The sequence below is a fragment of the Ranitomeya variabilis genome, chromosome 6 (genome assembly GCF_051348905.1).
Source record: "Ranitomeya variabilis isolate aRanVar5 chromosome 6, aRanVar5.hap1, whole genome shotgun sequence".
In the NCBI taxonomy this organism is placed as follows: domain Eukaryota; kingdom Metazoa; phylum Chordata; class Amphibia; order Anura; family Dendrobatidae; genus Ranitomeya; species Ranitomeya variabilis.
The window spans coordinates 567,382,532-567,401,918 of record NC_135237.1 but is presented as its reverse complement, the minus strand read 5'-3'; the positions used below and the strand labels follow the sequence as shown (position 1 = coordinate 567,401,918).

The 19,387-nt window shown below is 49.3% G+C and overlaps 1 protein-coding gene across 1 annotated transcript in view; it reads right to left on the bottom strand.

Moving 5' to 3' along the window:
• Positions 1 to 338: 338 nt before the first annotated feature.
• LOC143783335 (uncharacterized) overlaps positions 339 to 19,387 on the bottom strand; it is a 35,495-nt gene continuing 16,446 nt past the window's right edge. Inside the window, exon 4 of the mRNA XM_077271737.1 lies at positions 339 to 735. Coding sequence (XP_077127852.1) covers positions 339 to 735 — 397 coding nt within the window. The remainder of the gene's footprint in view (positions 736 to 19,387) is intronic.

Sequence of the window (19,387 nt, the reverse complement as noted above, 5' to 3'; positions counted from 1 at the left end):
GGAACAAATAGGCAAAACAAAACATGGACAAAAGTCCAACTTATCTAGTAGTAGTCTAGAAGCAGGAACAAGCACTGAGAGGCATCAGATAACATTGTTGACCGGCAAGAAACCACCAGAGAAATGAGCTTAAATAGCGACACCCACTACTGATGGAATCAGGTGAAACAGGAAAGAGGATGACAAGTCCAATTCCACAAGCGGCCACCGGGGGAGCCCAGAATCCAAATTCACAACAGGGTGCCATCCGTTTACAGCTCGAAAGGTGAGAACCCCGTAGAGGCCTGTGGGACTTTCCTGATGGAGAACAGTAAGTATGGTAGGAGGCAATCCCAATCTCAGCCATCCTTCTCCACGACCTTCTTCAGCATAGCCTTCAAGGTCTTATTGAACCCCTCCACCAGGCCGCCTGTCTGCGGATGGTACACCGATGTCCTAAATTGGATAATCTGGAGGGTGTTGCACAACTCCTTTATTACTCTGAATATAAACGGTGTCCCCTGGTCTGTCAGGATCTCCTTTCGCAGGCCCGTCCGGGAGAAAATATGGACTAGCTCTCGTGCTATAGTCCGGGCGGAGGTGTTTCTCAGGGGTACCGCTTCCGTGTACTGCGTAGCATAGTCCATTACCACAAGGATGTATTGATGACCTCTGGTGGGGTTAACTAAGGTCCCGACCAGGTCCATGGCAATCTGGTCGAATGGGACTTCGATTGTTGGTAATGGAACTAGGGGACTGCGGAAGTAGGTTATGGGAGCAGTTAGCTGACCCCCAGGCCAGTAAAACATCTGAAGGACTTGTTTTTGGGTCTTATGTACAACTAGGTGTCCCCCAATACATGAGCATGGGCCAGATCTAATACCCTACATCTATAGGGTCTCGGGACTAATAGCTGCTCTAATACTTCCCCTCTCTGTTTAGTGACTCGATATAACAACTCCCCATTGACAGCAAAGTACGGGAACCTGGTGTTGGCCCTCGGCTCTTGGGCATTTATCACAGTCATATTTTCCCGTGCATTTTTCAAAGTCAAGTCCTGCATTTGTAGAACAACAAATGGCGGTTTGTAGAAGGAGCGCTAGCGGCCGTCCCAATGAGGAGGAAATAAGTGCGCAGGTCCCCGCAGCTCCAGCCGGATACCCCACAACGGGGGAGAAAACTTGCAACAGGAACAGAATAACCGGTCTCAGAAGCGCAAAAGGAGAACACCGACACCAGTTAGCGTAAAACCACAACGCGTTTCAACGGCGTACGCCGTCTTCTTCAGGTGGATATTTATAAATATCTGCTGAGACCGGTTATTCTGTTCCTGTTGCAAGTCCTGCATTTGGGCAGTCCCAAAATTCCAGAAACTCCCAGTTCATGAATTTCAAACTCACTGGTCACCATTTTGTCTTCCTCATCAACCAGGACACACAATGGGAACTCATCCATCTCTAACTGTGATGGGGTTTCAACAGGGTTGGGCCTGTCTGTGTCTGTTGATACCTCCGCCTTTCCCCACAAGTCCCAGAAAAGGCTGAAGTTCTAACTGATGGGGAAGTGTGTCACCAGCACCACATTTATTGACATGGGACATGCCTGTGGCCCCTCACCAGGCTGATAGACCACACTGCAGGCGGGGTAGGCATAGTAGGAGCAGTGCCACCCTAGGCTACAGTCTATCTCTTCGGAGGACAAGGGACAATGGGTGGCTATATGTCCTGGACTGTGACATCTCCAGCAAAGCAAGTCTTTACCCGTGGCCTTTGACAACCCCTCAGTGACCCCTTGGGATCTAGGACTTCCCCCAATGGTAGCTTTTCCACCCCTCTTTTGGAGCTCGGTTTCTTGCTGAGTACCCCAATATGAGGATGCACCACCCCTAGGCTTTTTTAAGGACCTCTCAACCACCTGGAACTGTTCCACTAGGCCCTCCAGTTCGCCTGCATTTTGAGGATCTCCCTGGGCAACCCAGGTCTGCAGCAGTCTAGGAAGGGAGTGCATGAACCTGTCCATGACAATGTGCTTTACCATCTGGGCTGAAGTGGAGGATTCCGGATGCAGCCATTTTTGCACCAGATGCAGTAGGTCAAACATTTGGAACCGAGGTGGTTTATCCCCACAATATGCCCAGTGGTGAACCCGTTGTGCTCTGACCGACATAGTCACTCCTGTGCGTTCCAAAATTTCAGTCTCTAACTTGGCAACTTTGTGTAACGTTTGATAAGACCCTATTTGCGCTTTTGTGTCTCCCTCTTTTCTCTGACAGTCTCTAACTTGGCATACTCCTGCGCATCCTGCAATTCCAAATCCTAATAGGCCTTCTGGGGCTCACTAGTCAATAGGGTGCCAGCACCCCCACCCACTGCTCTGGCAGTAGCTTCTCATGCTCCGCTATCCACTCGAATACAGTCAAAAATTCCTCCACATCTTCACCCTGGGTAATTTTTTGCATTGCTATTTTTACTGTCTTCCGGACGTAAGTGTCGTCGCCTGGACCTGGGGTAGGTGCTGCCGGCCATCCACGAACCGCCTCTGCAAGTAAGTCAATCTTCTGCTGGTGTTGCTGCTGCTGCATTTGCTGTATAAGCAGCTTAATTGTCTCCTGTTGCGTCATCTGTTGCTGCTGTAATTGCTGCTGATGTTGTAGCTGCTGTTGCTGCTGTGCTTGCAGTAGATGTTTGAGCAGGTTCTCCATCTTCCCTGACATCATCCGCTGGCTTGTTGCTGTCACACGTGTTCACTTCTAATGCCATCTGTGGTAGATCGGCTCACTCAGCTGCACACGGAGGTAGTCAATGGAACACTGCGCCTTTAAGGATGCACTTGGTTTATTAGTACCGCATAAACCAAGGTGTGGTAAAGAAAATACAGCCCTCTGGGCAAAACACACCAAACCGGTAGCACTTTGTGCAGTCCTTGCACTAGTGGGGGTCAGCCCGCTCAGGGTTAACAATGTCCTTACACAAGCACTATGTGCACAAACACTCTTCTGGAGTCTTCCTATCCAGGCCCTCAACAGCCCCCACTAACCCTGGAGTTCAGCTATTTAAAGCCAGACCATGTGACTCTCCATCATGTGACTGATCACATGATCCTGATATCACACAGGTCCTATAAGAACACTGCCACTGGAGATATGTGGACCTCCTCCCACCCGGTCTATGGCGGTCCACTAAAACCAGCCCATAATATAACTTTCAATAAACCGATCCAACACGGTGTGCTGGAGGAACTGATTCTGGTTTTATATCGCTGATGCCATCATGCGCAGTGACACGTATCTCCCCTCCATCACTTCACCAGTGACTCTGTCACACTCTTCATGTGATTCCAGACAGAATGGATGATGTGAGATCAGGGCTCTGTGCTGTCAAATAATCACCTCCAGTACTCCTCCTCATCCCCGCCGGTCAGAGAGCCATGGTTCCCACGCTGTCAAAGACAGCGTGAGCGTGCCGCTGTGATCAGAGGTATAAAGTTTACCTACGGTCAGTGGTGTCAGCTGATGGGTGTAACGCCAGTGTGTTTGTGCCTTGTTTCCCCGAAGTTACTCTGCATGTCTGTGCGCTTACCCTTTGCTACTTTCCCCCTAATCAGATGGGATACTATTGTCTGTTACCTGTATGGATGCTGCTCAATTCCCTGCTCTGCTGTGTAGCTGTGCATGTGTTGTAGAGTCTTTGTTTTGCTTTACGAACATCCGCGAGTGCGGTCCCTGGCTGCCGCTGTGGAAGCTATCCGTGGGTTGCGAGGTCCTCTGCAGCTGGTGCATGACTTTCCACATGTGTCCAGACTTGAGACCGCTGCCAGGTGCCCTAGGCCTCAGTTCCTGTGCTGGCTATGCTGTACAGGGTACGCACGGCCACACCTTCCCCGCTTTTATTAGGGGCAGTGTGTGCGCTTGAATTGCTGTCCCCAGCCTATTGCTGAGGGGCAGCTCCTATTTAAAGTTCCTCTTCCCTGTTGGGCGTTTCCAGAGCTTCTCATTAGGTTTTTGAACCTAGCCATGTGTGTTTGGTCCTCCATGTTGCTCCTGGTCTGCCTGGTCTTCAGCTACTGTCTGCTATCAGTTCTAGGAAAGCTGATGTCTTTGTTCCTGGACTTCTCCTGTCTATCTGTTGGTACCAAAGTCCTTGCCCTTGAATGTGGATTCCTGCTGTGTGATGTTCTTGAAGTCCTTCTGTGTCATGTACCATGTACCCAGTGACGGTGAGCTTCTAGAGACCGGTGTCTTGAAGATTAACCTGTGTTCGTCTTTTGAAGATAGAGTCCAGTGTTTCTGCTGAGCGTTTACTATGCTGTGCTCAGCATATTATGCGGTTCTAGCTCTGTCCAGCTCTGGTCCGATGCTGCAGTGCTGCACCATACCGCTTGAGTTCCTTTCTAGGTTGTGTCCGATGTTCAGAGTCTGGCATCCGCTGTCTGGTGCATGGAGCTTGACGACCGCTGCTTGATGTCCCGATGTTTGGCCTGTTCCTTGGGGTCCATCCCGTGATGACGTCTGTCCGAGGGCGGTGTCTGATGTTCTCCTGCTGTGCCTGTGCTATGTCTGAGGCCTAGGAGAGGTTCTCCTGATATGCCCATGCCAGATGACACTGGACTGCATCAACCCATGATGACCTCTTGCCATCGTCTGACGTCTGCTGACATGTGATGTTCAGCCTTGTTAGAAGTGCGGATTCGGGAGCCTGGCATTGTAATGTCTTGTTTTCTGTATGGTGACTTTTGTTAGTAAACTTTGTTTCTTCATACCTGAAGTTGTGCTGTGTTATCTATTCCTGCATGTCACCACCCTGCCCACATGCTCAGCTGCCACAAACCCCGGTCGCTGCCCTTCCCTAGTCTGGGTAGGCCTAGGTCCCCCCTGTGTTCCAGTGGGTCCACATTCTATTACCACCTGGGACGCACGCCCCACGTCATGGCCTGGCGGCGTGGCAGCGTAAGCTAACTAAGCTAAGCCGCCTCGTTCCATTCCGTGACAATGTGACTGCCGCTTCCATCACCCTACGCATGCTGTCGCTAATAACAGTGAGAGCAGGAGTAGCTGATGGGAGTATTCATCAGCCAACCCCTGTGTTGTAAATAAATAAAGAAAAAAAGGCGTGGGTTCCCCTATATTTTTGATAACTAGCCAGGCAAAACTTATAGCTGGCAGCTGCAACCCCAAGATGTTAGCTTTAGCAAGGCTGGTTATCAAGAATAGAGAGGTCCCCATGCTGTATTTTTTAATTATTTTAATAAATAATTTAAAAAAATGGCATGGGGTCCCCCCATTTTTGACAACCAGCCTTGCTAAAGCAGACAGCTGGGGGCTGGCATTCTCAGGCTGGTAAGGGGCCATGGATATTGCCTCCCCAGCCTAAAAATAGCAGCCCGTAGCTGCTCAGAAAAGGCGCATCTACAGCTCTGGCAAAAATTAAAAGACCACCACATTAAAACCCTGTCATGGGCAACCCATTCTCCAGACCAGAACCCCCTTGAAAATCTCTGCAATATAATCAAGTGGATGCTGAATAGTCACAAGCTATCAAACAAGGAAGAAGTGCTTAAATTTTTGCGCCAGAAACAGTGTGAAAGACTGGTGGTAAGCATGCCGTAGACTAAAAGAAAAATTTACATTTTACTCAAAAATATACCTATAAAGAGAAAAATCAGACAAACTGACAATTTTGCAGTGGTCTCTTAATTTTTGACAGAGCAGTATTAGATGTGCCAATTCTGGAGCTTTGCCCGGCTCTTCCCACTTGCCCTGTGGCGGTGGCAAGTGGGATTCATATTTGTGGGGTTGATGTCACCTTTGTACTGTCCGGTGACATCAAGCCCACGGCTTAGTAGTGGAGAGGTGTCTATAATCACCTGGACAGGTGAGTACAGTCCCTTTGTGCTATATTAATTCTTGAATTTTTGGAGGATTTTTAGTCCTCTTTTTGTGGTTTTTCAATGAAGTTTAGCGTTAGGACTTGCAAATATGAGGACACTTGGAGCGGGTGCGGGCTTACATATCTTGACCAAAATATTGACCAATACCTCATATATTACTTATATATATGCTTTTTGCACTTCATTTTTCAGGGTGCAGCCAGGCCCAGTATTTTTAGCCTTGTAAACTAGGGTGTCTGCCCTCATGGGATGCATTTAGAGTGTGCTGAGCAGCCCACCTGTTCTAATAGTATGGGCATCACTAATAGGCTGTAAACCGGACACTGTGCATTACCTGCGTGTGACCAGCGCCCTATTCAAGCCTTCTCTGTGCAATCATATACTATTCTTTAGAGGGGATGTGGGATAAGTTGGAGATATTTGAGTGGTTCAGAAGACACGGGTCAGCCATTCCTCATCCAAGATGGGCAAATCCGGCACAGAATTGGGGTTATGCCAGAATCAAGATGACGGCACAATGTCACTGGCAGGTGGAGCGTCCGAACACAACTCTACAGTCTCAACTCTCAGAGTGTCTCTCACTGGGCCCAAGAGACTGGAGGAGACAATGTCTCCGAGACAGGATGGAAAGCTAAAACCCAACCTGGAGCACAGCAAAGTGAGGCGGCCGCAAGGGAAGGGACCTGAGCCGGGACAGTGCATCACTACCCTGTACCCGAGTTTCAGCCTGATTATCCTGTACCTCGAGTGTCAATGTCATTATCCTGTACCCCGAGTGTCAACGTCATTATCCTGTACGGCGAGTGTCAACGTCATTATCCTGTACCCCGAGTGTCAGCGTGATTATCCTGTACCCCGAGTGTCAGCATCATTATCCTGTACCTCGAGTGCCAGTGTCATTATCCTGTACCCCGAGTGTCAGTGTCATTATCCTGTACCCCGAGTGTCAGTGTCATTATCCTGTACCCCCAGTGTCAGTGTCATTATCCTGTACCCCGAGTGTCAGTGTCATTATCCTGTACCCCGAGTGTCAACATAATTTTCCTGTACAGTGAGTGCCAGTGTCATTATCCTGTACCCCAAGAGTCAGCGTCATTATCCTGTACTCCCAGTGTCAGTGTCATTATCCTGTACCCCGAGTGCCAGTGTCATCATCCTGTACCCCGAGTGTCAGTGTCATTATCCTGTACCCCGAGTGTCAACATAATTTTCCTGTACAGCGAGTGCCAGTGTCATTATCCTGTACCCCAAGAGTCAGCGTCAATATCCTGTACCCCCAGTGTCAGTGTCATTATCCTGTACCCCCAGTGTCAGTGTCATTATCCTGTACCCCGAGTGCCAGTGTCATCATCCTGTACCCCCAGTGTCAGTGTCATTATCCTGTACCCCGAGTGTCAGTGTCATTATCCTGTACCCCGAGTGTCAGTGTCATCATCCTGTACCCCGAGTGTCAGTGTCATTATCCTGTACCCCGAGTGTCAGTGTCATTATCCTGTACCCCGAGTGTCAGCATCATTATCCTGTACCCCCAGTGTCAGTGTCATTATCCTGTACCCCGAGTGCCAGTGTCATTATCCTGTACCCCAGTGTCAGTGTCATTATCCTGTACCCCCAGTGTCAGTGTCATTATCCTGTACCCCGAGTGTCAGTGTCATTATCCTGTACCCCAAGTGTCAGTGTCATTATCCTGTACCCCCAGTGTCAGTGTCATTATCCTGTACCCCCAGTGTCAGTATCATTATCCTGTACCCCGAGTGCCAGTGTCATTATCCTGTACCCCGAGTGTCAGTGTCATTATCCTGTACCCCCAGTGTCAGTGTCATTATCCTGTACCCCGAGTGCCAGTGTCATTATCCTGTACCCCTAGTGTCAGTGTCATTATCCTGTACCCCGAGTGTCAGTGTCATTATCCTGTACCCCCAGTGTCAGCGTCATTATCCTGTACCCCCAGTGTCAGTGTCATTATCCTGTACCCCGAGTGCCAGTGTCATTATCCTGTACCCCTAGTGTCAGTGTCATTATCCTGTACCCCTAGTGTCAGTGTCATTATCCTGTACCCCGAGTGTCAGTGTCATTATCCTGTACCCCGAGTGTCAGTGTCATTATCCTGTACCCCCAGTGTCAGTGTCATTATCCTGTACCCCCAGTGTCAGTGTCATTATCCTGTACCCCGAGTGTCAGTGTCATTATCCTGTACCCCGAGTGTCAGTGTCATTATCCTGTACCCCCAGTGTCAGTGTCATTATCCTGTACCCCGAGTGTCAGTGTTATTATCCTGTACCCCGAGTGTCAGTGTCATTATCCTGTACCCCCAGTGTCAGTGTCATTATCCTGTACCCCCAGTGTCAGTGTCATTATCCTGTACCCCCAGTGTCAGTATCATCATCCTGTACCCCGAGTGTCGGTGTCATTATCCTGTACCCCGAGTCTCAATGTCATTATCCTGTACCCCGAGTGTCAGCGTCATTATCCTGTACCCCGAGTGTCAGCGTCATTATCCTGTACCCCGAGTGTCAGCGTCATTATCCTGTACCCCGAATGTCAGTGTCATTATCCTGTACCCCTGTCACGATTCACACCGTGACTGTCAAGATCCCTTAGCCGCTGCCCACAATATGTCACGGATTGGGGTGACTTTAGACCAGCAGACGGCTATCACATGTGCAGGGGGCTTATCCTAGTTATCCCTCCACTGCCTTAATGTGATGAAAAGAACACACACAATGCTATTGACCTCTTAGGTTACAGCAGGGGCTTATTTTAGGTATCCCACTGCTCTTCAATATACCATGAACTGCAGGGATTTGTGTATCCCGCTTACAGTTCCACTTGAACCTTGCAGCTCTCTGGCGCCCCCCTTACCGTCAGGTCAGATTAGGTACTGCACCTAGGGTAATTAGTCGCCAGAAAGGCTGCCTGCTATGTACTGGCTATTGGGCGCGCTGCAGCGACGCGATAACTACTCCCACTCAGGCAGGAACAATAATTATCAAGCCGCAGTCGCTACAGTGAAACCCAAAAGCCTGCACAGTACACGGTATCACTGCCACCAGCCTCGATTAAACGGGTCCGAAGCAAACCCCAAAACAGTAGCGTACTTTCCCTTCAAGAGACAGGGTACGTTTTTAGAGCATGGAGAAATAACTGGCATGAAATAATATACCCATAAAGTTTATGCAGTGTTTATCAAAATATTTTACAAAGATGTTACAAATGAGACAATTGCAAATATGTACAAGGTAATTATGAAAATAAAGGGATTAAAGGAAGAAAAGATAACTCACATGTTCTTAGTTCATATCAGTTCAGGCAAACACCATGCTAGGGGGGAGGGGCTCCCAAAAATCCCAATGCATGAGGTACAGCTCTTCAGGTCAGATCCTCATGTTCTTCCAGCAACAGACTCACTCTGGAGTCCGGCCAAAACAGTTATAGTTTAACCTGGTGACATCACCAAAAAGGCTGGCTATCCAAGTCCCTCCTCTCTCTGCATTCTGACTAAGTATAAGCTAAATCTTTCTAAGACTTGTAATTCCGCTGCTGAACATCTCATAGCCGTAATACAACCAGCATTCATCTCGTATTATCGCTGGCATTCTAGTGAGACCAAATATGTCCTATTTGGGATGTATATTTACAGAGAAATCCCTACTTCTTCCCCTGATGGAGTTAAAAGCTCATGTTTAGAGTGATGGGTAGCTCCTTCGATGGAGATTACAAATATATGTTTTCGTGGTCTTAACTTAAACGATTTAACTAATATCTTCCAAAAACAGAACAAAAGACTTTCATTTTCTGGAAGGTTCTAATCTAGTTAAAGCTGGGCACTTTCCCCCACAGGAAATACTGATCGTAAATACCTTTCGTCAATAAAACTCTCTTCCCCATGTACATTGACAAGGCAGCTCTTGGCTGAGTGAAAGGGAAGGGGGGTTTTTAACCCACAGCATGCTAGCAACAGAACTAAACTTATATGATATTTCATACCATATCGTGACACCTCCCCCTTTTAGCGTGCGCTACGGTGGCAGAACCTCTCGGTATGCCTCCATGCGCACCTCCGTGGGTTCACCCTGGCGGGAGAGTCCATCTGCATTCCCATGCTCTTTGCCCGCTTTGTGTTTAATGGTGAAGTCAAATTGCTGAAGGGCAAGGCTCCAGCGTAGCAACCTGCCATTGGTTCCACACATGGTGCTTAGCCAGCGCAGAGGGTTGTGGTCGGTCACCACCGTGAAGGTGCGACCGTACAAGTAGGGCTGCAAGTGCTGCAGGGCCCAGACTATGGCCAGGCACTCCTTCTCAATGGTGGAGTAGGCCACTTCCCTCGGCAAAAGTTTCCGGCTCAGGTACAACACGGGGTGCTCTTGGTCCTCCGAGTCCACCTGGCTGAGCACAGCACCAAGGCCAAACTCGCTGGCGTCGGTCTGTACCAAGAATGGTCGACTGCTGTTGACTGCTTTCAACACAGGGGCGTTGCACAGTGCTGTCTTCAACGCCTGGAAGGCCCCCTCACAGCCATCTGTCCAGTTGACGATGTGGGGTAGCTTCTTCCTGGTGAGGTCCGTCAAAGATTTTGCCAGGCTACTATAGTGCTGCACGAAGCGCCTATAGTACCCTGCAGTGCCCAGGAAGGACATCACCTGTTTCTTGTTCCTGGGAGTGGGCCAGTTCACGATCACGCCCACTTTGTCAGGCTCCGGTTTCAGGGTGCCTCCGCCTACCCGGTGTCCCAGGTAGTGGACCTCCCTCATGCCCATCTGGCACTTTCCCGGCTTGATAGTCAGGCCTGCTTGGTGAATTCGCCCGAGCACCTCCTCGAGATGCTGCAGGTGTTCATCCCAGGAGGGACTGAAGATGGCAATGTCATCTAAGTACGCCACGGCGTACTTCTCCAGTCCCTGAAGCAGGAGATTGACCATCCGCTGGAAAGTGGCAGGGGCATTCTTCATGCCGAAGGGCATGACCGTGGACTCGTACAGTCCAAAGGGTGTGATAAAGGCGGACTTCTCCTGCGCCTCGGGGCTCAGGGGAATCTGCCAGTATCCGCGACTCAGATCCATTATTGTCAGGTATTCTGTTGTGAAATTGGATTTTCGGCTCCCCCGGTGGCCACTGGTGGAATTGAACTGGTGTGCATCATCCCCTCTGTTCACCTGTTCCCATCAGGATGTGGGAGTCGCTATTTAGCCTTGCTCCTCTGTCACTTCCATGCCGGTCAACATTGTAATCAGAAGCCTTTCTGTGCATGTTCCTGCTGCTAGACAACTTCCAGCTAAGTTGGACTTTAGTCCTTGTTTGTTTTTGCATTTTGTTCCAGTTCACAGCTGTAGTTTCGTTTCTGTGTCTGGAAAGCTCTTGTGATCTGAAATTGCCACTCTGATGTTATGAGTTAATACTAGAGTCTTAAAGTAATTTCAGGATGGTATTTTGATAGGGTTTTCAGCTGACCATGAAAGTGTCCTTTCTGTTTTCCTGCTATCTAGTAAGCGGACCTCAATTTTGCTAAACCTATTTTCATACTACGTTTGTTATTTCATCTAAAATCACCGCCAATATATGTGGGGGCCTCTGTCTGCCTTTCGGGGAAATTTCTCTAGAGGTGAGCCAGGACTATATTTTCCTCTGCCAGGATTAGTTAGTCCTCCGGCCGGCGCTGGGCGTCTAGGGATAAAACGCAGGCTACGCTACCCGGCTACTGTTAGTTGTGCGGCAGGTTTAGTTCATGGTCAGTTTAGTTTCCATCCTTCCAAGAGCTAGTTCTTATGTTTGCTGGGCTATGTTCTCTTGCCATTGAGAACCATAACAGTTTGACCGGCCAAAAAAAAGGGTTAAATTAATTGACAGAGAAAGGAGAGAAAAGAGAAGTCTGCTGAAGATTTTTTTTTTTCTTCTCTTCAGTTCTGAGTGTGCTTGTAATTGAATCTCTTGCAAGTCTGCCTATATTGCAGCCTTCCTCTCTCTCTCTCCTTCTAATCCTGGAATGGCTCTGTGTTCACCTGTTTAAAATGGATTTTCAGAGTTTAGCTGCAGGTTTGAATAATCTCACCACGAAAGTTCAAAATTTACAAGATTTTGTTGTTCAGGTTCCTATATCTGAACCTAGAATTCCTTTGCCTGAATTTTTCTCGGGGAATAGATCTTGCTTTCAAAATTTCAAAAATAATTGCAAGTTGTTTTTGTCCCTGAAATCTCGCTCTGCTGGAGATCCTGCTCAGCAGGTCAGGATTGTGATTTCCTTGCTCCGGGGCGACCCTCAGGATTGGGCTTTTGCATTGGCTCCAGGGGATCCTGCGTTGCTCAATGTGGATGCGTTTTTTCTGGCCTTGGGGTTGCTTTATGAGGAACCCCAGTTAGAACTTCAGGCGGAAAAGGCCTTGATGTCCCTATCTCAGGGGCAAGACGAAGCTGAAATATACTGCCAGAAATTTCGTAAATGGGCTGTGCTTACTCAGTGGAATGAGTGCGCCCTGGCGGCGAATTTCAGAGAGGGTCTCTCTGACGCCATTAAGGATGTTATGGTGGGGTTCCCTGTGCCTGCGGGTCTGAATGAGTCCATGACAATGGCTATCCAGATCGATAGGCGTCTGCGGGAGCGCAAACCTGTGCACCATTTGGCGGTGTCTACTGAGAAGACGCCAGAGAATATGCAATGTGATAGAATTCTGTCCAGAAGTGAACGGCAGAATTTTAGACGGAAAAATGGGTTGTGCTTCTATTGCGGTGATTCAACTCATGTTATATCAGCATGCTCTAAGCGTACTAAGAAGCTTGATAAGTCTGTTTCAATTGGCACTTTACAGTCTAAGTTTATTCTATCTGTGACCCTGATTTGTTCTTTATCATCTATTACCGCGGATGCCTATGTCGACTCTGGTGCCGCTTTGAGTCTTATGGATTGGTCCTTTGCCAAACGCTGTGGGTATGATTTGGAGCCTCTTGAAACTCCTATACCCCTGAAGGGGATTGACTCCACCCCATTGGCTAGCAATAAACCACAATACTGGACACAAGTAACTATGCGGATTAATCCGGATCATCAGGAGATTATTCGCTTTCTTGTGCTGTAATGATGTGTTGGTGCTTGGATTGCCATGGCTGCAATCTCATAACCCAGTCCTTGACTGGAAAGCTATGTCTGTATTAAGCTGGGGATGTAAGGGGACGCATGGGGACGTACCTGTGGTTTCCATTTCATCATCTATTCCCTCTGAGATTCCTGAATTCTTGACTGAATATCGTGACGTTTTTGAAGAACCTAAGCTTGGTTCATTACCTCCGCACCGGGAGTGCGATTGTGCCATAGATTTGATTCCGGGTAGTAAATACCCTAAGGGTCGTTTATTTAACCTGTCTGTGCCTGAACATGCTGCTATGCGAGAATATATAAAGGAGTCCTTGGAAAAGGGACATATTCGTCCTTCGTCATCTCCCTTAGGAGCCGGTTTTTTCTTTGTGGCTAAGAAAGATGGCTCTTTGAGGCCGTGTATTGATTATCGGCTTTTGAATAAAATCACGGTTAAATATCAATATCCGTTGCCACTGCTGACTGATTTGTTTGCTCGCATAAAGGGGGCCAAGTGGTTCTCTAAGATAGATCTCCGTGGGGCGTATAATTTGGTGCGAATTAAGCAGGGGGATGAGTGGAAAACCGCATTTAATACGCCCGAGGGCCACTTTGAGTATTTGGTGATGCCTTTTGGTCTTTCTAATGCACCTTCGGTCTTTCAGTCCTTTATGCATGACATTTTCCGTGATTATTTGGATAAATTTATGATTGTGTATCTGGATGATATTTTGATTTTTTCGGATGACTGGGACTCTCATGTCCAGCAGGTCAGGAGGGTTTTTCAGGTTTTGCAGTCTAATTCCTTGTGTGTGAAGGGTTCTAAGTGCGTTTTTGGGGTTCAAAAGATTTCCTTTTTGGGATATATTTTTTCCCCCTCTTCCATCGAGATGGATCCTGTCAAGGTTCAGGCTATTTGTGATTGGACGCAACCCTCTTCTCTTAAGAGTCTTCAGAAATTTTTGGGCTTTGCTAACTTTTATCGTCGATTTATTGCTGGTTTTTCTGATGTTGTTAAACCATTGACTGATTTGACTAAGAAGGGTGCTGATGTTGCTGATTGGTCCCCTGCTGCTGTGGAGGCCTTTCGGGAGCTTAAGCGCCGCTTTTCTTCCGCCCCTGTGTTGCGTCAGCCTGATGTTGCTCTTCCTTTTCAGGTTGAGGTCGACGCTTCTGAAATCGGAGCTGGGGCGGTTTTGTCGCAGAGAAGTTCCGATTGCTCCGTGATGAGACCTTGTGCTTTTTTCTCGCGTAAATTTTCGCCCGCCGAGCGGAATTATGATGTTGGGAATCGGGAGCTTTTGGCCATGAAGTGGGCTTTTGAGGAGTGGCGTCATTGGCTTGAGGGTGCTAGACATCAGGTGGTGGTATTGACTGACCACAAAAATCTAATTTATCTTGAGTCCGCCAGACGCCTGAATCCTAGGCTGGTCGTTGTTTTTCTCTCGGTTTAATTTTGTGGTGTCCTACCTGCCGGGTTCTAAGAATGTTAAGGCGGATGCCCTTTCTAGGAGTTTTGAGCCTGACTCCCCTGGTAATTCTGAACCTACAGGTATCCTTAAGGATGGAGTGATATTGTCTGCCGTTTCTCCAGACCTGCGGCGGGCCTTGCAGGAGTTTCAGGCGGATAGACCTGATCGTTGCCCACCTGGTAGACTGTTTGTTCCTGATGATTGGACCAGTAAAGTCATTTCTGAGGTTCATTCTTCTGCGTTGGCAGGTCATCCTGGAATCTTTGGTACTAGGGATTTGGTGGCAAGGTCCTTCTGGTGGCCTTCCCTGTCTCGAGATGTGCGAGGCTTCGTGCAGTCTTGTGACGTTTGTGCTCGGGCCAAGCCTTGTTGTTCTCGGGCTAGTGGATTGTTGTTGCCCTTGCCTATCCCAAAGAGGCCCTGGACGCACATCTCGATGGATTTTATTTCGGATCTTCCTGTTTCTCAGAAGATGTCTGTCATTTGGGTGGTGTGTGATCGTTTCTCTAAGATGGTCCATTTGGTTCCCCTGCCTAAGTTACCTTCTTCTTCCGAGTTGGTTCCTCTGTTTTTTCAAAATGTGGTCCGTTTGCATGGTATTCCGGAGAATATCGTTTCTGACAGAGGTACACAATTCGTGTCTAGATTTTGGCGAGCATTCTGTGCTAGGATGGGCATAGATTTGTCTTTCTCGTCTGCTTTCCATCCTCAGACTAATGGCCAGACCGAGCGGACGAATCAGACCTTGGAGACATATTTGAGGTGTTTTGTGTCTGCAGATCAGGATGATTGGGTTGCTTTTTTGCCTTTAGCGGAGTTTGCCCTCAATAATCGGGCCAGCTCTGCCACCTTGGTGTCTCCCTTTTTCTGTAATTCGGGGTTTCATCCTCGATTTTCTTCTGGTCAGGTGGAATCTTCGGATTGTCCTGGAGTGGATGCTGTGGTGCAGAGGTTGCATCAGATTTGGGGGCAGGTAGTGGACAATTTGAAGTTGTCCCAGGAGAAGACTCAGCTTTTTGCCAACCGCCGGCGTCGGGTTGGTCCTCGGCTTTGTGTTGGGGACTTGGTGTGGTTGTCTTCTCGTTTTGTCCCTATGAGGGTTTCTTCTCCCAAGTTTAAGCCTCGGTTCATCGGCCCGTACAAGATATTGGAGATTCTTAACCCTGTGTCCTTCCGTTTGGACCTCCCTGCATCTTTTTCTATTCATAATGTTTTTCATCGGTCATTATTGCGCAGGTATGAGGTACCGGTTGTGCCTTCCGTTGAGCCTCCTGCTCCGGTGTTGGTTGAGGGCGAGTTGGAGTACGTTGTGGAAAAAATCTTGGACTCCCGTGTTTCCAGACGGAAACTCCAGTATCTGGTCAAATGGAAGGGATACGGTCAGGAGGATAATTCTTGGGTGACTGCCTTTGATGTTCATGCCTCCGATCTGGTCCGTGCCTTTCATAGGGCTCATCCTGATCGCCCTGGTGGTTCTGGTGAGGGTTCGGTGCCCCCTCCTTGAGGGGGGGGTACTGTTGTGAAATTGGATTTTCGGCTCCCCCGGTGGCCACTGGTGGAATTGAACTGGTGTGCATCATCCCCTCTGTTCACCTGTTCCCATCAGGATGTGGGAGTCGCTATTTAGCCTTGCTCCTCTGTCACTTCCATGCCGGTCAACATTGTAATCAGAAGCCTTTCTGTGCATGTTCCTGCTGCTAGACAACTTCCAGCTAAGTTGGACTTTAGTCCTTGTTTGTTTTTGCATTTTGTTCCAGTTCACAGCTGTAGTTTCGTTTCTGTGTCTGGAAAGCTCTTGTGATCTGAAATTGCCACTCTGATGTTATGAGTTAATACTAGAGTCTTAAAGTAATTTCAGGATGGTATTTTGATAGGGTTTTCAGCTGACCATGAAAGTGTCCTTTCTGTTTTCCTGCTATCTAGTAAGCGGACCTCAATTTTGCTAAACCTATTTTCATACTACGTTTGTTATTTCATCTAAAATCACCGCCAATATATGTGGGGGCCTCTGTCTGCCTTTCGGGGAAATTTCTCTAGAGGTGAGCCAGGACTATATTTTCCTCTGCCAGGATTAGTTAGTCCTCCGGCCGGCGCTGGGCGTCTAGGGATAAAACGCAGGCTACGCTACCCGGCTACTGTTAGTTGTGCGGCAGGTTTAGTTCATGGTCAGTTTAGTTTCCATCCTTCCAAGAGCTAGTTCTTATGTTTGCTGGGCTATGTTCTCTTGCCATTGAGAACCATAACAGTATTCTGCGCCAGCTAACTTCTCAAGCAGCTCCTCGATGCGCGGCATTGGGTGCGCGTCAGAGGCTGTAATGGCGTTGAGCCCCCTGTAGTCCACGCAGAACCGGGTGGTCCGGTCCTTCTTTGGCACGAGAACTACAGGTGAGGCCCACGCGCTCTTTGACCGTCGAATCACCCCCAGCTGTAACATCTCATCGATCTCCTGGCGCATAATCTGCTGCACCTGGTCAGAGATTCGATAGGGTGTTCGCCGTAGTGGGGCGCGATTCCTGGTGTCCACCTCGTGGACCGCTAACTCAGTCCTTCCAGGCCGATTGGAGAACACGACCCGGAAGGGTTCCAGTGTGGTTTGCAACTGCAACCGCTGTGGTTCATCTAGCAAGGCGCTTACCTCCACGTCCTCAATGGACCCACGGGCCTTGGCTTGGGCCAGCATGTCCAGGAGGGTGTCTTCCTCCCTGTCTTCGGGTAAGCTGCAGACCGGTAGGACGAAAGGTTCACGTTCGTGATGAGCCTTCATCATGTTGACGTGAAAGGCCTTTCGCCTACCCCGAGCGTGGTCAAGCGTGACCACGTAGGTGACCGGGTTGAGCTGTTGGTGGACGACGTACGGGCCCTCCCAGGCTGCCTGAAGCTTATCCGTTGGTACAGGAACCAGCACCCACACCTTTTGACCCACGTGGTAGGTCCGCTCCCGGGCGTTCTGGTCGTACCAGTGCTTCTGATCAGCCTGAGCCTGCGTCATGTTGTCATGCACCAACTGCGTCAAGGTCTGCATCTTGTCACGGAAGCGCATGACATACTCCACTATGGACACTTCAGAAGGGTTCGGCTCCTCTTCCCAGGATTCTCTTACCAACCCAAGGGGTCCCCTGACTCGCCTGCCGTACAGGAGCTCGAAGGGGGAGAACCCCGTCGAGGCCTGCGGAACCTCTCGGTAAGCGAATAGCAGGTGTGGGAGGTACCGCTCCCAGTCACGCCCTTGTGTCTCAACCAGCATGCGTAGCATCTGTTTGAGGGTACCATTGATGCGTTCACACAAGCCATTGGTCTGTGGGTGATACGCACTCGATACCAGGTGCTTCACCTGCATTTTCTTACAGAGAGCCTCCATTAGGTGAGACATAAATTGGGTCCCTCGATCAGTAAGCATTTCCCTGGGAAATCCTACCCGTGAAAAGATAGCCAACAGGGCATCCGCCACCTTATCTGCCCTAGTTGAAGACAGAGCTACTGCCTCTGGGTACCGGGTAGCGTAGTCTACCACAGTAAGAATAAATCGCTTTCCAGAGCTGCTGGAGACGGCCAGCGGGCCCACAATGTCCACCGCAATCCTCTGGAAAGGCTCCTCTATCACTGGCAAAGGGATCAGGGGAGCCTTAAGAGCAGGCCCCGCCTTCCCCACTCTTTGACAGGTGACACAGGAGCGGCAGTAGTTTGACACATCTGTCCCCATCTTAGGCCAATAGAAGTGTTGAGACAGCCGGGCCTTAGTTTTGCTGATCCCCAAGTGTCCAGCTAGCGGGATCTCATGGGCAATCCGCAACAACTCACCCCGGAATTGCTGCGGGACGACCAGCTGTCTTTCCCTCAACCACTCCTTTTGTGATTCTCCGGGTACTGTCTCCCGGTACAACCTTCCTCCTTCCCAGAACACCTTCTCCTTATCAGTCTCGGAGAATGACGTCCCGGCGAGTTGTCTCAAACTCTCTAGGCTCGCATCTGTGTGCAGAGCGGCCTGAAACTCCTGGCTAGGGGAAGCCAAAAGCGATGTCAGGGTCCCTTCCCCACGGGAACCCTCTGGGACCTGCTCTGGGTCCACCTCTGGTTCAGTCACACTGATGACTGAGGAGGGTCCGGGAGGCAGACAGTTATCTGCGTTCTGGGCACTCTGACTGCGGGTGACAGCAGCTACGTAGGCTGTCTCCCCGGGGGTTTCCACAGACCCATCAGCTGATGCTGCTATGGGCTCTACCTCCCCATCCACCCCCGTTACCTCAGGAGCATTGCTACTTATGGGCCAGTTACCTTCCTCGGTGGCACTGGTCAATTGCATGGCATCACCTTCCTCACGGTTCCCATGTATCTCCCCATTTCCGGTAGCACCGACACTTGCCCCTGCTAGGGGTTCCTCAGCCGTCTCACTCCGCAGAGCGACGTGGCTGAGCACTCCTGTGTCATGTTTCCCAATGGCAAGGGAACAGGGAAAAAACGGACTAGCTCTAGGAAGATGGTAACTAAGGTAACCGCGATGCTGAACCTACCACGCAACTAATAGTAGCCAGGGGGTGTTCCTACGTTGTTTCTAGACACCTCGCGCCAGCCGGAGATCTAACTACCCCTATCAGAGGAATACACAGACCTGGCTTGCCTCCAGGGAAACCCCAAAAGTCATAGTAGCCCCCCACATATAATGACGGTTAGGTAAGAGGAAAACACAAACGCAGTATGAATATAGATTCAGCACAGTGAGGCCCTCTAACTAGATAGCAGAAAAATACAAAAGAGGACTTCATGGTTACCTAAAAACCCTAAGTAGCCATCCTGAAATTACCTTAGCTCCGTTATCAACTCATGACACCGGAGTGGCAATTTCAGTTCACTAGAGCTTCCAGCAGCACAAGAAACATAAATGCATGCTGGACAAAAACAAACGTTCAAATGCCAAAGATTCAACTTAGCTGAATTGCAGACTTGGAGTAGGTAGCAAGCAACAGGGGAGCTCTGGTAACATTGATTGCCG